The 19320-nt window shown below is 55.0% G+C and overlaps 1 protein-coding gene across 1 annotated transcript in view; it reads left to right on the forward strand.

Annotated features, from left to right (window-relative positions):
• Positions 1-502: 502 nt before the first annotated feature.
• Positions 503-19320, forward strand: part of LOC309603811 (scavenger receptor cysteine-rich type 1 protein M130-like) — a gene marked incomplete at both ends in the record, with an annotated part of 85869 nt that continues 67051 nt past the window's right edge. Inside the window, 6 exons of the mRNA XM_082338716.1 lie at positions 503-712; positions 1589-1661; positions 1939-1990; positions 2416-2533; positions 3200-3410; positions 8500-8814. Coding sequence (XP_082194842.1) covers positions 503-712; positions 1589-1661; positions 1939-1990; positions 2416-2533; positions 3200-3410; positions 8500-8814 — 979 coding nt within the window. The remainder of the gene's footprint in view (positions 713-1588; positions 1662-1938; positions 1991-2415; positions 2534-3199; positions 3411-8499; positions 8815-19320) is intronic.

Here is a 19320-nt window from a genome sequence, read left to right on the forward strand (position 1 = left end):
AATTAGAGAAATGGGTAACACTCAGAGCGGCATTTTAAAGAAGAGTCCCCTGGGTTGTATATTGGCTCATTGGAAAGACATTGTTGGAACCGGGGGTACGGAGAGCAAGAAAACTCTCATTAAATATTGTAATCAATGGTGGCCAATCTATAAATTAGAAGATGGGGCTAAGTGGCCACTTAATGGGTCAATTGACTATAATACCCTCCTACAATTAATGTTGTTTTTAAGGAGAGAAGGAAAGTGGGATGAAGTATCATATGCAGATATGTTTTTCACCCTCCGAAACCATCCGGAGTGGCAAAGGGACTGTGGAATAGTGCCGCCACAGGACCCTATGGTACTCGCCCTTGAGCGGGAAAATAACAAAGAACTTAAAGGTAAATTGAAACGGTGTTGCTCGGCGTGTAGTATTGGACAAAGGTGTACGAGAGTGAATAAAGTCCATCAAGCACCAGAACAAGATCTAACTGATTTGTTTAAGCCTCCCCCTCGATCACAGGAACAGAATGTGGACTCGGACGGGACCTCCACTCCCTCAGATAGTCCTGTATCCTCCCGTACCAGAAAAAAATCTACTCTAACAGCCTTACAAGCACCTCTTCGAGAGGCGGTAGGGCCTGACGGCGGGACGATGCTAATAAAGGTACCTTTTTCCACCACCGATCTAGAAGCTTGGAAAAAGGTTGCAAAGGATTACAGGAATGATCCGGTAAGTGTAACTAAACATTTTCAATTTATTATAAAACAACACAACCCCGATTGGAATGATATACAATTATTATTAGAATTCATGACTGAGACGGAAAAGCAATTGATTTTAAGAATGGCAGAAAATTTGGCTGAAGATCATTATAAGACTACAGGAGGGGATGTAAAAGAGTATTTCCCCCTCCGGGATCCAAAGTGGGATGCGAATAAAACTGTACATATGGAAAGATTGCAGGCATATCAGGAGTGGATTTCGAAGGGGATGGAGAGGGCCATCCCCAAAACTATAAATTGGTCAGCATTATATGCAATTAAACAAGACCCTTACGAGTCCCCATCTGAATTCCTGGATCGACTGAGAGATGTGATGCGCCGCAGCACACCGCTGGATCCTGGGTCAGAGGTAGGGATACAACAACTAGTTTCCCTATTTTTGGGCCAGTCCACAGGGGATATTAGGCGCAAACTCCAGAAATTGCGCCCCACAGAAAGCAGAAACTTGGAAGTGTTACTGGATGAAGCATGGAGAGTGTTTAGTAATAGGGAGGAAAGATACAGACAGGAACGAAAAAGAACGGTGGCGGTTGTTAGGGAAGAGGAAGAAAGGAGACCAAAGCGAGAACTACCCCAACTAGACAGGGATCAATGTGCGTTGTGTAAGAGATTTGGTCATTGGAAAAGGGAATGTCCGAGGAAGAAGGAGCAGGGACGAACTCACCAGACGGGAAGAATAGTGGCCCATATGAAAGAAAATTGACGGGGACCTGGGGAATCCACCCTAGCGGATCCACTGGTTATAATGAAGCTAGGGAAGGGACAACAACAAGAGGTAGAATTTCTGGTTGACACAGGGGCGACGTACTCGGTTTTGAATCAGGCCTTGATGCCCCTGGAGGATGATTATATCATGGTAAAAGGAGCAACTGGCCAAACTGAAAAGGCGTATTTTTGTAAGCCTTTGAGATATAAATTAGGAAAACAATGGGGCATTCACAAATTTTTGTATATGCCTAATTCCCCAAAGGCACTGTTGGGAAGAGATTTGTTGGAACAATTGGGTGCAAAAATCACATTTAAAAAAGGAGAAATTACTCTGGAGGTAAAAGACCAACAGTACATCCAAATACTGAGCCTATCCTTAACTAGTCTTCCCGCAGAAGGAAAAATTAACGAAGAGATTCTAAACCAGGTCTATCCCGGAGTATGGGCCACCGATGTACCCGGAAGGGCAAAGAATGCTTCACCTGTTGAAGTTAAACTTAAAGAAGGCCGACAACCAGTAAGAATTAAACAGTATCCCTTGAAGAAGGAGGACAGGGAAGGAATTCAGCCACTGATAGAAAAATTTTTACAATTGGGATTGTTAAAAGAATGTAAATCTGATTTTAACACCCCTATATTGCCTGTCCGTAAACCTGACGGATCATACCAGGTGGTTCAGGATCTATGAGCTATAAATAAAATAACCGAAGACCTTTATCCAGTAGTGGCAAATCCATATACCTTGTTGACTGTATTGACACCTGAACTAACCTGGTTTACTGTTCTAGACCTGAATGATGCCTTCTTTTGCCTCCCTCTCCATGAAGCCAGCCAGAAAATATTTGCATTTGAATGGGAAAATCCTAAAAGTGGACGTAAGACTCAGCTCACTTGGACGGTGTTGCCACAAGGATTTAAGAACAGCCCTACTATTTTTGGCAGTCAACTTGCAAAAGACTTGGAATCCTGGGAAGCCCCGTCGGAGGAAGGAAAATTGTTACAATATGTGGACGATATCCTGATTGCCACTAAAACAGAGGACGATTGTATGGCCTGGACGGTGAGTCTACTAAATTTCTTGGGGCTCCAAGGGTACCGGGTATCTAAGAAGAAGGCACAAGTAATACAGCGCCAGGTGATTTACCTAGGCTATGAAGTTAGTGCTGGACAAAGGACTCTGGGACAAGCCCGCAAAGAGGCAATATGTCAAACTCAAAGACCACAAACAGTGAAAGAATTACGGACCTTTCTGGGAATGACTGGGTGGTGCCGACTGTGGATCTATAATTATGGACTGCTTGTTAAACCACTATACGCACTAGCAACCACTGAGCAGAAACACCTTGAATGGAACAGAGACACCACACAGGCCTTTGAACTGTTAAAAAAGGCCTTAATGTCGGCCCCAGCCTTAGGACTCCCAGATGTGAGTAAGCCGTTTCTTCTTTTCTCCCACAAGAAGCAGGGGATTGCCCTAGGAATATTGGCACAAGATCTGGGCCCATATCGACGAGCAGTTGCCTATTTTTCCAAACAATTGGACGCAACTGCAAAGGGTTGGCCTGGATGCTTGCGAGCAGTTGCGGCCGTAGTACTAAATATACAAGAAGCCCGAAAATTCACTCTGGGCCAGAAAATAACTGTATTGGTGTCCCATACAATATCAGCAGTATTGGAAGCAAAGGGTGGACACTGGCTTTCTCCGCAAAGATTCTTGAGATATCAGGCTATACTGGTAGAACAAGACGATGTGGAGATCATAATTACTAACATTGTCAACCCAGCCTCTTTCCTCAGTGGAAACACAGGAGAACCAGTACACCATGACTGTCTGGAGACCATCGAAGCAACATATGCAAGCCGTCCAGACTTGAGAGACAGTCCTATAGAAAACGGAGAGAACTGGTTCACGGATGGAAGTAGTTATGTTGTAAGTGGTAAGAGACATGCAGGATATGCCGTTACCACCAGTCAACAAATAATAGAGTCAAAACCTTTACCCATAAATACCTCTGCACAAAAGGCAGAAATCATTGCTCTGACCCGTGCTTTAGAATTGGCCCAAGGCAAAACTGTGAATATCTATACAGACTCGAAATACGCCTTCGGAGTCGTACATGCGCACGGAGCAATCTGGAAGGAGAGAGGACTATTGAATTCTCAGGGCAAAAATATCAAGCATGCAGAGGAGATCTTGAAACTGCTGGAGGCAGTCCAACTCCCTGAAAGAGTGGCAATTATGCATATTAAGGCACACCAAAAAGTGAGCTCAGAATTAGAAAAAGGAAATGAGCTGGCAGACAGAGAGGCAAAACAGGTAGCTAAAGTGAAAGCCAAAATAGAAGGGGCTCTAGTTCCGGACGGGCGAATTTCTCTAGAAGGTAAGCCAGAATATACCATAGAAGATCAAAAACTTATCACAGATCTGGAAGGGTCATATAATAAAGAAGGGTGGGCTTCCACTCCACAAGGGAAACTAATCATTCCCTCATGTCTAACATGGCATCTGGTAAGAGAAGAACATAGAAAAAGGCATTGGGGAGCAAAGGCTCTATATAAACACTTAATTAGAGAAATTATAGCTAGAAACCTATATACCACTGTGAAACAGGTGACGCAACAATGCGATATTTGCCTCCAGACTAATTCCAAAAATTCCCCCAAACCAAAAATGGGCCAGATTGGGAAAGGCAATGGGCCTGGGCAACAATGGCAAATTGATTTTACAGAACTCCCAAGAAAAGGGGGGTATCGATATTTGTTAGTACTGACTGACACCTTTTCAGGATGGCCAGAAGCATTCCCTACCAGGACAGCCAAGGCTCGGGAGGTAACTAAAACATTACTGCAAGAGATAATACCACGTTTTGGAGTTCCAGCAACCATATCCTCTGACAGAGGAACACATTTTACCTCAAAGGTAGTACAACAAATTAGCCGCCATTTGGGCATAGATTGGCAACTTCACACCCCATATCGCCCTCAATCGAGTGGCCAAGTAGAAAAAATGAACCACTTAATCAAACAACAAATTGTGAAATTGGGACAGGAGACTAATTTGGCCTGGCCTCAGTCTCTCCCTTTGGCTCTCTTGCGCATACGAACTAGGCCAAGAGCAAAAGAAGGACTGAGCCCTTTTGAAATTTTATATGGACGACCCTATGGAATACAGAAAGGAATATCCACACAGGCTGGGGATGAAATTATAACCTCTTACATGGTAGCATTAAGCAAACAACTCAACAAAATTGAAAAACATGTGATCGGGACTCGAAGTAGAGGTTTAGACGGACCTGTACATAACATTCAACCTGGAGATTATGTCTATATAAGGTCTCTTGCAGAAAAAACCCTGGAGCCACAGTGGGAAGGGCCTTTCCAGGTGCTCCTTACTTCCTTCACCGCGATCAAGATCAAAGAGCAGAGTGCCTGGATACATCACACCAGAGTGAAGAAAGCACCTAAATCTCCATGGAAAGTTGCGCAAGTACAGCAAGGAAAGCTTACCTTGTCACGACACTGATTGTAAACCTAATAAGAAGACTAGGGGCATGGGAGAGTAATACCTTTTTGCAGCTACATGACAAAATTGCTAGTGCCATAAATTGGTCTGACTGCTGGATTTGTTCACACTTGCCCACAAACGCAAGACATGGCCACCCCGTGGTCGCTACCATTTTTCCCAATTTTTCAGAGATAGCTAATGCCTTTAACAATATATCCCTCTCCGAGCATGCAGAGATACCAAAAAGGAATCTCGAATGGCAGATAGATTTAAGCCTACTCTGGAACGAGACTGAGGGAGTACCTTGTGTCCAGAGGTGCTACCTAGAAAACACCACACAGAATACAGGAGGGAATAGCACAGACAGACATTGTGGAATTTTAAGTTTTGTTGGGGCCTACTCCAATTGCACTAGTTACATCAAGTATGGAGGTGCAAATATGTGGAATAGCAAACAGCCCCGGAGAAACGCCAGCAATATCCCCAAAGGCTGGCCAACTCCTGTAGGTCAGGGATGGTATTGGGTCTGTGGAAAATGGGGATATAAGGTATTGCCTCTAGGGTGGAAGGGCCAATGTGCTGTAGGGACCATAGTTCCTAATGTTACTATTGCACAAGACTGAACCAGTTTACGCACGCTTGGCCTATTACGCACCTATATGAAACCTATAACCCATCCAATCAAAAGGAAACTGAACCCTTTAATAACAAAGCCAACCAGGTTTCATAGCTTTGCGAGGTGGTTTCTTCCATGGTTAGGAGTTAGTGAATTAGAAAAAGCCTTAGTTAACATTTCAGCTACAATGGAAATGATCAGTAATGCTACAGCTGATGCGCTCACGGCTCTACAGAAAGAAATTTCTTCTTTAAAACAAGTAACACTTCAAAACAGACTAGGGCTGGATATGCTTTTTGCTAAAGAAGGAGGTTTATGTACAGTTCTTGGTGAACACTGCTGTACCTATGTTAACCAAGACAAAAGGATTGAAAAGGATTTATCTCAAATTTGGGAAAAAACCAAAATCTTGCATGAAGTGGCCCAAGATAACACATCTTGGGGATTTAGTGACTTAATAGAAAAACTAACATCTTGGCTACCAAACTTAGCATGGTTGAAACAATTGTTTATTTTGACAATTATAGTTGCAATTCTGTCTACAACCCTGTGTGTAATAATTCGGTGTGCTTGGTGGTATTTCCAGAACACAAGAGATTCCTACAGCGAATGGAAAAAGAATCAACTTCGACGAAAACTTGAATCTAACAAATATCTTGAGAAGACATTAGATAGAGAAACATTATATTAAAATAAACTATAGTAAAAGAATTTACTAACTATATAGAAAAGGGGGGAATGAAAGGGGGGCTTTAGAGTATAACTATAAAAGTTGTAACTATTATACAAAAGACTATTGAAGTAAGGAGTCTTGCAATCTCCCAGCGAAGGACAGTTCCTTGATAAGAACAGAAACTTGTCCTAAAAACCAGCTGAAACTGACCCTGCAGTTTGGACGAGAGTCAAGGAGCAACTGAGTCTGCGCAAGAACAAGGGGTTACCAGCGGTGACGAAGAAGAGTCACCAGCCTTCATCCCCACGACCCCCTGTGACCACCACCAGGAGGCATCGCGCAAGCGCAGTTGGGAGGGGTTTATGGAAATGACCTCTGGGGGCTAATTTTCATATGAAGCGGGGACAGGTCATGCATATGTATAGGCGTATTGGGAAACCTTATGTATATGTAACACTTTCTTGTATAAATCCACGACAAGCCAGCACGTGGGCGCGCACGACTTTGGCGGGATGACCCCCCGTGCTGCCCAGCACTGAATAAACATACCTACTTTACAACCTTACGGGTTGTGGAGTCTGTTTCCGCACGTCATCACCGTCACTATAACTCAGAAGCACACAGCTGTGGCAGGAGGAGGGTCTGAGGTCCCATCACCGATGGCACCGCGTGGCCGTGGGGCTTGGTGCAGAGCGGCCGTGTGCATCAGCGGGGCATGCCGGGGGCCGGGAGCTGCCCGGCCCCGTGTCTGCGAGGCCGAAGGAGCAGCCCCTGCAGCCCTGGCTGGAGCAGTCGGGGTGGGGGTGGCTCGGGGGCACCGCCGGGATGTGCCTGGGCACGGTGCCAGGTGGAAACCACAGACTTCCTGCCCGGGCGCTGCGGGGGGAGCGCGGCGAGCGCTGCGAGGCCACGGGGGCTGTGGTTTGTGCACCTGCAGGCTCCAGCTCCCGATGCGCCTGTGGGGAAGAACGGCCCCTCGGGGACAGGCTGAGAGTCAGGGGCCTGACGGAGCCTCTGGGCTGCAGGTCTGCTGCCAGGGCAAGGCCATGGCCCAGCTCGGGCTCCTGCGAGGGACCCAGGGTGGGGCTGTGCAGGGAGGGACGGGCGAGCCAGCCCTCCTGGGATGGAGCTCTTCCCCTGCCCAAGGCCCTTGCCCAGCTGCTGCTCCCAGCACAGTGGGGTCTGTAGCAGGGGCAGGGGCTTTTTCCTTCCCATCCTGACACAGACCCCGGTGCACTCCCAGCTCCGTGGTTCCCACATCTCTTGTCGGAGCTGGACAGCTGCCTCTTGGGTTCTTGGATGAGCCCACCGTAGAAGATGCTCAGTGCTCCCAGTCCCCACAGCAGGGTGCAAGGGGTGACGGACTCATTTCCCCTCCACACACAGCTTCTCCCGTGATGATTCCCCGACGTAGCGACCATGACAGCCGCAGCGGGACACATATGTCCCTCATATATGGTCATGAATGGCACTGGCGAAGTTCTTGGAGGGCTGGGCTGCATCGGAGGGGAGATAGCTCCCGATAACGTCTCAAAAGGTGCTGCTGCTGCTTTGATTGGCTCCTCCTGCAGCTGGGTTGGTATCTGCAGAGATATATTACCCTCCCATCGTCGTTGTCCCCGTGAATCCCCAAGGAGCCGTGGCAGGGAGTGGGGCGCAGCAGGGCTGTGCCAGCAGGGCAGGAGGCTCAGGATGGGGATGGAGGCACTCCTGTCCCCCCGGGTGCTGTGGCTGCTCCTCTGGGTGCAGCTGTGCAGGGGTAAGTGCCGGGTCCCTTGTCTCACAGCCCAGGGCCGGTGGGTACCAGCGGGGTCATCGGGATCCCTTTGGGAATGGGGTTTCTTTCCAGGCTCCGCTGAGACAAGGGTCAGAAGGTGCTCAGGTCCATGGACCTTGTGCCTTTCCCTGTGCCTCTCTGTGTTTAAGGCAGCCTGTGCCTGGCTGCATTTATGGACTCCCCCATCCTGGGAACACAGTGTGTGGGTGGGCATGGGCAGGGGGCTGTTGGAGTGGGAGGAGGTGCCAAGGGCTGTGGGGTGGTGAATGGCCCAGCAGGGCTGGAGTTGGCCCCCCCAGCCTGCCCAGCCCGTGGGGAGAGGAGGGACCCCCACACTTCCCCAGGGACAGCTCAGGGAGGAGAGGGCTCCCAGCCTGGTGCTGTGACTCGACTCCCAGAGCTGCAGCCTGGGGCTCGGTCCTCTCCTGACCGGTCCCCTGTTTTGGTGTTTGAAGGGGCTGCAGAGGTGAGGCTGAAGGCTGGCGGCGGGCGCTGTGCTGGGAGAGTGGAGGTGAAACACCAGGGCCAGTGGGGGACCGTGTGTGGTTTCTCCTGGGACATGGCCGATGCTGCAGTGGTTTGCAAGCAGCTGGGCTGTGGGTCTGCTGTAAAAGCTCATTCCTGGGCACACTTTGGGCAAGGATCTGGCCACATATGGATGGATGATGTTGCCTGTGCTGGCACCGAGTCTGCCCTGTCTGACTGCAGACACAGTGGATGGGGTAAACACAACTGTGATCACAGTGAGGATGCTGGAGTGACGTGTTCAGGTAAGGGGACAGCCCTTTCCCCACCTTTGAGACCAGGATGCGGGGAGGGAACTGGCTGTGCCCTCAGGAAGAAATGAGCAGACACCAGATCAGGGCCCAGTGTGGCCAGTTGCACTGCTGAGCTGGGACATATGTTGCTGCTTTTGCCAGTCCCTGAGGAAAGCCCTGTAAGAGCCCACCCTGGGTGTGCACACCCTTCCTGGTCCCTTATGTGGCTCAGCCCACCCTCCGTTGGTGCCTGGGGCTCAGGTGAAACCCCCTCCCTGCCCCTTGGTGTTTGTTGGTGCCCATCTTTCTCGTTCCATTCAGCCAAGACCTGTCTGGCATTGCCAGGGGCCAGGTCCCCCCATGCCAGAGGCACCGAGAGCTGCTCATGCAGCCACCCACAGCCCCAGGGAAGGGCGCAGAGTGGCCGGGGACTTTTGGGTTGTGCCTCCTGGCAGGCATGAGTCCCTCGGCCTAAGCAAAGGGGCTGCTCAGAGGGGGAAAGCGCTGGCCTTGAGCAGAGGAGCAGGGTGGGGCACATGGCACCCCATTCCTCTCCCAGGGTCACCCCATGAGAGCCAGCCCACGTGGACATGGCCCCGTGCTGTCAGTGGTGACCCACTGTCCAGCCTCTCCTGCCTCCCCCAGCCCTGGCTGCCCTGTGCCACAGGGGCTTTGCCAGCACTTGCACTGTCCTCGGTGCCTGTCCTTGCACCGGGAGCTCGTGTCAGCCCAGGGCTGCCCCTCTGCCTGCTCTCCTGCCCTCTGCCTGGCCATTGATGGGGATGTGCGTGCCTGGCAGTGCACTCTGGCCCTGGCTGAGGATCCCCTCCCTGGGCAGGTGCCAGAGTGGGGGGCTGGCACAGACACTGACTGTACATAGAGCTGTGCCATAGCTGTACCCCGTGAAATGGCCCATCTAACAGCAGTGCCCCAACAGCCTGAGACCGCCCTGAGGGAAGGGTGCGTTACTGGGAATTCCAAGGGTTCCTCAGCCAGGCCCTGAGCTCAGTGGGCAGATCAGGCTGCAGCAGCCAACAGTGCCTTGGCCAGTCTCCCTGGGCCCCAAGTGCTCGGAGTGCTGCCAGGAAGCCCAGGGTCTCCAAAATGGCGGCAGTTGGTCCGAGCAGTGCCTACGGCTGGGGGTTTGGGAGAGAAGCAAGGCCACAAGTGCTGTGCTGATGTCTGAGGAGTGGCAGGGTGTCCCTGGTGTGTTTGTGCCATCAGCAGCCCCTGGGAGCTGCTGGGAGGGTTGTGGGGCTCTGTGCCTGTGGCCACCTTGCAGACCAGGTGGGACGTGGGCATGTAACTGCCAGAGGGCTCTGGCAACTCTCCGGGGACTTTGATTGCTCCAGGATTTGTCCGGCTGGTTGGAGGGGAGAGCCCCTGCTCAGGACGCGTGGAGATCCACGATGGGAACCAGTGGAAAACGGTCTGTGACTCAGACTTTGGTCCCAAAGCTGCCAACATGGTCTGCAGGGAGTTGCAGTGTGGCGCAGCCCTGTCTGTGCCCAGGGCAGCTCACTTTGGAGAAGGTGTTGGTGCCACGTGGGACAGAGAGCTGCAGTGTGCGGGGAATGAATCCTTCCTCATCTCCTGCCCCAGGGGATCCCGCAGAGACCGGCCCTGCACCCACACGAACGCCGCTGGTGTCACCTGTACCCGTAAGGACTGAGGGTGGGGTGTTCCATATCTGGGGGTGTGCTGGGGCCAAGGGGAGCAGGGCAGGGACAGTGCCATGCTGTGCTGGGTGTGAGGGCTGGAGGGGTGATGTGGTTGTCTGCAGCCCTAAAATCAGGCAGAAGGAGGATAAAATGAGGCACTCTTCCATTTGGCTGCTCCTTCATCTCCTGAGGAAGCGAGAGCACAATTCTGCCCTCTCTCATTCTTCTCTGTCCCCAGAGTACACAGGGTTCAGGCTGGTGAACGGCAGCACGGCGTGTGAGGGGAGGGTGGAGGTGCAGGTGCTGGGGACCTGGGGCACCCTCTGTGCCTCCCGCTGGGATGTCTCGGATGCCCATGTTCTCTGTCGTCACCTCGACTGCGGGTTTGCTGAGTCCATTCCCAGAGGAGGGCATTTTGGGAGAGGAACAGGATCTTTCTGGAGAGACTCATTCCACTGTGATGGGACTGAAGTCCACCTGGGACAGTGCCCAGTGATCACCCTGGGGGCCTCACCGTGCTCCCATGAGAACAACGCTGCTGTCATTTGCTCAGGTGAGTGCTGGGACAACGCTGTGTTAACTCCATTTGTCCCTTGGGTGTTGCATGGCCACCCAAAGCAGAGGACCTCATGGCAGCACCAGAGTGAATTTCTCCCTGGAGAAACCCTACCTTCACCAGGAATGCTCTGGAGAGCTTTCTCTGCTCAGACTGTCCACTCTGATGTGGGAGAGCTGAGGACTGAACAGGGTCAGGCATCTCTACCGCCCCCAGGGCAGGGGGTCAGGCCTTGGGGCCACCACCGGGCCCAGGGTTCTCTGCTCTCCTGCTGCAGGACAGACCCAGAACAGGGCTGTGGGGCTCAGCTCCATCCCTCTGGCTGCAGACAGCCATGTCCCAGCCCCAGAGAGCCCAATCCCCCACCCACAAGGGGTGTGAGCTGGAGAGCAGGGCTGGGCTTTGCCCTCACTTCTGGTCAGCACAAGACCCAATCTTGTCCTATTTGATCGGAAAGGCCCCCCTTGCTCTGCTCCCTGCCAGGGACACAGGCTCCCAGGCCCAGATCCCCAGGGATGCAGAAGGTCAGAGGTGTGTGTGCTCTGCCCCATGGCTCAGCAGTGCCAAGGCCAGCGCTGAGGTGGGGCAAGGCTTGTCCTGGGGCTGCCTGTCCCCAGGCCACCGCCGGCTGCTGCTCCCTGCTGCGGGAGCTGCCCCATCTGCCTCAGCAGGGACGTGTTGGGTGGCTCTGCCCCACCAAGAGCAAAGAGAGGGTCTTGCTCAGGAAGGCTCAGGGACTGGGGAAGCAAGCATGTGGAAAGCTGCTCCTGAAGCTGACCGCAGAGGGCTGGGGGCAGGCGGGTGAGCTGCAGGGTGTTGTGAGGGTTGGAGAGCCTGGAGAGGTGTTGCAGGTTTGTGGGCTGTCTGGTGCTGCTGAGGGCTGGGGCATGGCTGCTCTCCCCAGGCCCAGGCAGCTCCACAGCCCTGCGGCTGGTGGGTGGAGGGAGCTGGTGCGACGGGCGAGTGGAGATCTTGCAGCGCGGGACGTGGGGCCGAGTCCTGGATGAGCAGTGGGACATGCAGGAGGCCAGCGTGGTGTGCCGGCAGCTGCGGTGCGGAGAGGCAGAGAGAGCCTACAACCCCCCGAAGCCTCAGAGAGGGACGGGTCCCGTGGGGCTGCGAGGGGTCCGGTGCGCAGGGCACGAGGCCAACCTGACCCAATGCAACACCTCGCTGCCCATGAGCGCGCTGGCAGCAGGGATTGCAGAGGACGTGGGGGTCGTTTGCTATGGGAGCCTGGTGCCAAGTGGGCAGCAGCCTCTGTGGGGCTGGATGTCCTCTGGCTTCTGCCTGCAGGGCCCTGCAGCCCCCAGGGGCATCTCCTGGGCTGCCTGCGCCATCCTGCCCAATACCCAGAGCAGGGCCCTGGGCCCTGTCCTGGCCACCCTGACCAGTTTTGCAGGAGGGGCAATTTGGGTGGGATGTGTCAGGGATACATGTGCACACCTGCACACACAGCATGTCAGAGAGAAGACTTTGAATACCCACCCTCTCAGCCCAGCTCTCCTTCTCCTCTTCTACAGCTGCACCCACGACAGCAGCTGCAACCCCCCGAGTGGGTAAACTGTCCTCCGCGCCGGCGCTGGTTCTTCTCATGTCCAGCTGTGACCCGTGGCGGGAGGGAAGGGGCTCCTTGCTGGGATGTGAAACTCCCAGGAGGAGGCACTGGGATAGCAGTGGGGTGCGGGGGTTGGCATTTCCCCATCAGGGTGGGATCTTCCTCATGACTCACTCCTGGGGTTGTCTACCCCTGGTGTAATGGGGGTCAGGACTGGGGTGTCCCAGCCCCCCACCTCTCCCAGGCCTGGTGCTGCCCTTTTTGTGCTCCTGCCATACAGATCCCACCTGGGGCCATCCGACCGGCAGCGGGAAAGTCTCATTGCCCGTCATCATCTGCATCACCCTGGGGGCCCTTCTCTGCCTTGTCCTGGCCCTCCTGGCCAGGCAAGTGCGAAGCGCCAGGGCTGGGCGCGGAGGTGGGTCGTGGGGAAAGATGCCTCCTGGCAAGGCCAGGGGTGCAGTGAGGTGTGAGTGAGTGGCACAGGCAGAGCTGGGGGGATAAGGGTGTGTGCTGCCTTCATTCCCATGCACCGCCTCCTTGACTGCCTGACCATGGGCCACCAGCAGCAAGGGGTAGAGAGGGTCCAGACATGGGGGGAGGTAGGGATGGGGCAAGGAGAGAAATGGCAGAGCTGGGCTCAGGTAGTGGGACTGTGCTCTGGCGATGGCCGTCTGCTGGCCCAGGGGACCAAAGCTGGGGGACAAGAGCGGGATCCTGTCCCGTCTCTGCCTGTCCCTGGGCCAGCCCTGCTGCTGTCCACAGGCTCTGGGAGAGCTTGGGAGCCCTTCCCTGAGGCCGTGTATGAGGAGATCGGTTACCGCCCGGCGAGGGAGAAGCAGGCGAGGTTCAGAGGCTCAGGTGGGTGTGGGTTCCTCCCGGGGGGCACATCTGCCAGGCTCTTCCCCCTCACCCCCCACCCATGGCTGACCCCCTGCAGTCCCCTGGCCCATGGTCCCTGCAGTGCTGGGGCTGTGGGGGCTGTGGGGAGAGCAGCCAGGTCCTGGGCCCAAGAGAGGAGCTTCCTCCCCACCAGTTCCTCCCCTACCAGCTGGGGACAGCCCCTCTCTGCCTGTCCCTGCACCCCTATGGGACACCTGAGGGGGGAGGGAAGGGGCTGTCCTGGGGCAGCTCTGGCAGCCCCTTTGAGACAGGGTTTGTCCCAGGGGAGCAGGGTGAGTCCTGAGACCTGAGCCCTTCTCCCCACTCAGCCCTGCCTCTGTGGGTCCCCCGTCCCCAGCAGCACTGACCACAAGCCTGGTCAGCAGAGCGCACTGCCATAACAGCCACTGCGCCTCTCTCCAGGCTCCTCTTCAGAGGGGTCCCTGACCAAGCTGCAGCCCTACCCCGGGGACAGCAAGGAGGAGGGTGGTCCGGGATCAGCAGCAGGTAATAGGGTGCGGGAAGGAGTGGATCTCTCCTCCCTGCAGACATGTGAAGAACAGCAGTGTCACTGAGTGTCACCGTCGGAGCTGGGGAGGACATGGGGGGGGTTTCCTGTGGTGCTGCCAACACCGGTGTCTGAGCCCCATGTCCCTGAGCATCCTCCCATCCTCTGCTCTGCAAATGCATCTTCTCCCTGTCACCAGCTCCCCTCTCCTTTCAGCTGTCTCTGTCCTGCCTGGAGGTGACCCGGCGGATGGCTATGATGATGCCAGGGAGGTTTCTGAGCCTGGGGAGGACAGTGCCCCTGGGCAGGGAGGCTGGGAAATGGCCAGGGCATGAGAGGAGGCAGCAGGACCCAGGGATGCACCTGGAGGTGAGAGGGAAAGAGAGCGCTGCTGGTTCCTGGGCTGCCATCCCTGGTGCCGGGTGAATCCTTGCTGCACTGAGAGCCAAACCTCCTAGGATGGGGAAACGTGCCCCAGGAGTTTTCCCTGGGGGCCCGGGATAGGGAGAGGGAGTTGAACATCTCCGGACTGGTGAGGAGAAGGGAGGAAGGTGATGTACACAGGAGGAGGGCATGAGGCGAACGTGCAATGGCTGCCTTGGTGCTTGCAGGGGCAAAGCTGTGCTCCCAGAGATGCGCTGGGGCCCCTGGAGCTGAGGGAGGTGCCTGGTCCCTTGTCCCCAGAGAGCACAGGCTATGACGATGCTGAAGAGGTGTCTCTGGCAAATCCCCCTGAGGACACACAGCCTGTGACACCGGAGCTCAGTGCACAACAGTCCCTGAGCCCCATGCCAGGAGAGCCCGTCCCTGCCATGCAGCTGGGTGCTGCCAGGAGGGAGGAGAGGTCTGTGCAGCTGGGAGAGCCATGAGCACCAGGGAACCGTCTCCCTTTTCCCACGGGCAGCAGAAACAGCCGGGCATTTCCTCTCTTTGTATTCCCCTGTTTTTGCATCGTGCCTCCATATTTGTTCTTATTAAAAGCCTTTAGGGGTTTGAGCCACAGCTGGTGCTTGCCTGGCCAGGTGTCGGGGTGTCTCCCTGAGGCTGATCGGGAGGAGCAGAGCACAAGGACATGGTGCTGGGGAAGGGGCACGTCTCAGGGACAGCAGTCTTGGGGTCAGATTGTGGGGCTGTGAGAGCCCATGGTCCCTGGGGACATTTCCACCCTACCAGCCACAGTTTCCAGGCAAAATGTCTCTCTCCAAGGTCCCAGGAGTGCCCATCTCTTCACCTCGGGGTTCCCCAGTTGCTCTTTCCCCTCCCACAGCAGTGTTGCCCCATTCCCTGCTGGGAGCTCCTCCACCCCTGGGGTGACCCTGGGGGTGGCCCAGGGGGAGCCCAGGCTCACACACCCCTCTGCCCTGGTCCCTAGAGCTTTCCTGCTGGCAGCCCCCAGTCCCAAGCCCGCCCCTCCATCCCCAGCCCTGGGCCCATCTCTCCCTGTGGAGATGCAGGGCTGGAGCTTGCCCTGCTGGGGGTTTCCCATGGGATGGAGGCTGTGTTTGCAGTGCCCGTCTGTGTCACCCATCCCCTTGGGGGTCTCGCCCTGGAAACGCTGCTCTCCTGTGGACGTCCCACAACCATGCTCTGCCCAGCGTGGGGCAGCAGTGCAGAGGGTTGGGGTCTCACTGTAACACCCTCGGGGAGGTCCTTGGGAGCTGCAGGAGCAAGCCCAGATCTGGGGCACAGTGCTGATCCTGCATTGCTCCAGAGCACAGACCCAGCCTGCAGGGCCAGATTGTTCAAGCCCAAAATGCTATGAAACAGGCTCTCTCTGCTCAGGTGTGCAGAAAACAGCATTTGAACCCTCCTGAGATGGACGAAGTCCGGACTGCCTCCGCCCTGGGGCCTGATCCTGGCACAGGGCTGTACTACAGAGCACTGCCCCTCCACGTCTCTGCAGGGCAATGGGGCAGAAGCAGGCTCTTGCTGCAGGCGCTGCTCCCACGCTCTGGCCCACCCTGGGGTGTTTTGATGGAGAGGAGCAAAGCCCTTCCCTTGAGCCTCCTCTGCCCCCCAGGGCTACAGCCCTCTGTGTCACATCTGTCCCCAACTCCAGAGCAGGAGCAGAGCAACAGGCTGAGGGAAATGCCCTCCCTGGGCTGAGGTGCCCCCAGGCTCTGATGGCAGCCCAGGGCATGCGGTGGAGGGGACACAGGTAAGGAACCCTTACCTTTGGGTAAGGAAAGTGGGGACAGTTGAGACACTTGTGCTATGGGCCCTGGGTCCATAGGCGCTGAGGGGATGGAGAACACACAAGCGTGTGCAATGCCAGGACATGCAGAGGAAGGTAAATCTGGAGAGTAAAACTGACGTTGAGTGGTTGATCTGGGGCTGTTGTGAAGACACAGTATTAGATGTTGTCACCTTCCGTGCTAGACCCCAGGGGAGCCAGTGCTGGCATTTCTGTCCCGACCTGTGCCCTTGCAGCAAGGAGGAGCTGATGCAGAGGGCTGTTGATGTGGGGCCCCAGAGGGATCCCCCTGTGCTGTGTATCTCCCTGCTGATGCCCAGAGAGGAGCACATAGGTGTTTCATCAGTCATTGCAGCATGGGAGTGAGGGGGGCCAACAAACTGCTCAGGTCAGCGTGTGACTGAACAACACTGGTGCCCATGCACTAGAGCGGATGATCCTCAGCACGGCTTTGTCAGCTGTCCTGGGCACATCAGAGGTCTTACTGGGACAGAGCTCTGGAGGGAGGATGCTGCCATTCAGGACTCAGCTCCAGGGAGTGCGTCTCCCTGGGACTGCGGGGACGGTGACCTCTGGTCTGGGAAATGGGGTCCAGGTGAAGGAGGTGTGTGAGGATGGGACCAGTCTGTGCACCACTGAGAATGACAAAGAGGAGAGAGACAGTCTTTGCAGAGACCCCACAGAGGAGAGATCTCGATCCCTGTGGAGCAGGGAAGGAGGGACAGCTGGAGACCACCCCAGAGGAGCACTGAAGGGCGAGTCCTGCCCCGGGAGGGGCTGGGAACTGTTGGTGCTGGAGGAAGGCTCCTTCGACAGCTACAGAGCAGGGATGGTGCTCTGGCAAGAGGTGAAGGAGCAAGCAGGGCTGGGGCAGGCTGGAAGAAGGCAGATGGGCTTTGCAAACATCTAAGGGAGAAAACGATTGCTGAAGCCCGGGGTTGAAGCAGGGACCTTTAGATCTTCAGTCTAACGCTCTCCCAGCTGAGCTACTTCAGCCCTGCCTTGCCCCCCCAGCCCTTGTCCCTGTGGCAGCGGTGCCAGGCCCCAGGCTGACACACAGGAGGAGGCTCCTCAGGGAGGTTCCCAGGGAAAAGCTGTGCCCAGCCTCAGGCAGAGGGGACCTGGCTCCTCCCTGCCTCCAAGGCCCCGTGGGCTCCACGTTTGGTGGAGGCCAGCTCGCACTGGCTGTGCCAAGATGTGTCTGGGCTTTGTACAAATGTGACAGTGGCAAAGGTAAGTGGGCAGGCCAGGCATGGGCAGCTGCAAAGGCTGAGGGTGGAAGAAGCGTGGGGCTGGTGGAAGACCTTAACTCCTTCCCCCTGGAAGGCCTCCCTCCCACCACCCTGTTTTCCCCAGCTCAGCTTCACCCCTTTGTTCCCAACTCTTCTACCCCTGAGCAGTGCAGGGGGATGGGCAATGGAGGCTGTGGTCAGTCCAGAACAGGTCCTCTCTGCTGCTCCTTCCTTCTCACACTTTTCCCATGGGGTCCGTCTTGTGAGCTACAGTCCTTTGAGACAAACTTGCTCCAGCATGGGCTCTCCTCAAGCCACCATTCTTGCACGAAATATCGTACGTCTCCAGTGCTGGGTCCTCCACAGACTGCAGGGCTTACCTTCTCCACCGTGCTCTCTGCCATGGGCTGCAGAGAACCTGCTCTGGTGCCTGAAGCACCTCCTTCTTCACCAACCGTGGTGCCTGCAGGGCTGTTTCTCCCGCTATTGTTTCCCTCACTCCTCTCCCACTTTGGCGGTTGTGTCCTTTCTTAAATACACTTTCACAGAGGTTCCACCATCCTCGTTGATGGGCTCAGCTTTGGCCAGCGATGGGTCTGTTTGGAGCTGGCTGGAAGCAGCTCTGCCTGGCATGGAGGCAGCCCCTGGTCTCTTCTCACAGAGACCACCCCTGCAGCCCCCCCGCTACCAAAACCTGCACCTGGACACCAAGACACAGTGTGAAGCTTTGCCTTGCTAAATGACGTCCCCTGCTCTTCCCTCATCCACAAATAGAGTTTACTCGCTGGGGAGGAAGGGAGAGAAGCAGAGAAGGCCTTGATGCTGTGCAAACCCAGTTCAGCACTAGCTACAACATTGGGGTGTTGTCAACACTGTTTTGGTCACAAATCCCAAACATAGCACCATACGGGCTGCTATAAATAAAATTATAGAATCATAGAATCATAGAATCGTTAAGGTTGGAAAAGACCCTGAAGATCATCGAGTCCAACCGTTAACCCGGCACTGCCAAGTCCACCACTAAACCATGTCCTCAAGCACCACGTCTACCCATCTTTTAAATACCTCCAGGGATGGAAACTCAGCCATTTCCCTGGGCAGCCTGTGCCAGTGCCTGGCAGCCCTTTCAGTGAAGAAGTTTTCCCTAATATCCAACCTAAACTTCCCCTGGCGCACCTTGAGGCCATTTCCTCTTATGCTATCGCTTGGTATTTGGGAGTAGAGACCGACCCTCACCTCGCTATGACCTCCTTTTAGGTAGTTGTAGGGAGCAATAAGGTCTCCCCTCAGCCTCTTCTTCTCCAAACTAAACAACCCCAGCTCCCTCAGCTGCTCCTCACCAGACTTGTTCTGTAGACCCTTCACGAACTTTGCTGCCCTTCTTTGGACATGCTCTAGTACCTTGATGTCCTGGAGTGAGAGGCCCAACACTGAACACAGTACTCGAGGTGCAGCCTCACCAGTACCAAGTACAGGGGCACCATCACCTCCCTGGTCCTGCTGGCCACACTGTTCCTGACACAAGCCAGGATGCCTTTGGCCCTCTTGGCCACCTGAGCACCCTGCTGGCTCATGTTCAGGCAGCTGTCAACCAACACCCCCAGGTCCTGTTCTGCCAGGCAGCTCTCCAGCCACTCCTTCCCAAGGCTGTAGCGTTGCATGGGGTTGTTGTGACCGAAGTGCAGGACCCGGCACTGAGCCTTGTTGAATCTCATGCAGCTGGCCTGGGCCCATTGATCCAGCCTGGCCAGGTCCCTCTGTAGGGCCTTCCTGCCCTCCAGCAGATCAACACTCCCACTCAACTTGGTGTCATCTGCAGACTTACTGAGGGTGCACTCAACCCCTTCATCCAGATCATCAAGGAAGATATTGAAGATATTGAACACTGAAGATTATTGAATATAATGAACACTGTTCACCCTGGAGG

The sequence above is a fragment of the Platalea leucorodia genome, assembly GCF_965183815.1.
Source record: "Platalea leucorodia genome assembly, contig: HAP1_HAP1_SCAFFOLD_203, whole genome shotgun sequence".
Lineage (NCBI taxonomy): Eukaryota > Metazoa > Chordata > Aves > Pelecaniformes > Threskiornithidae > Platalea > Platalea leucorodia.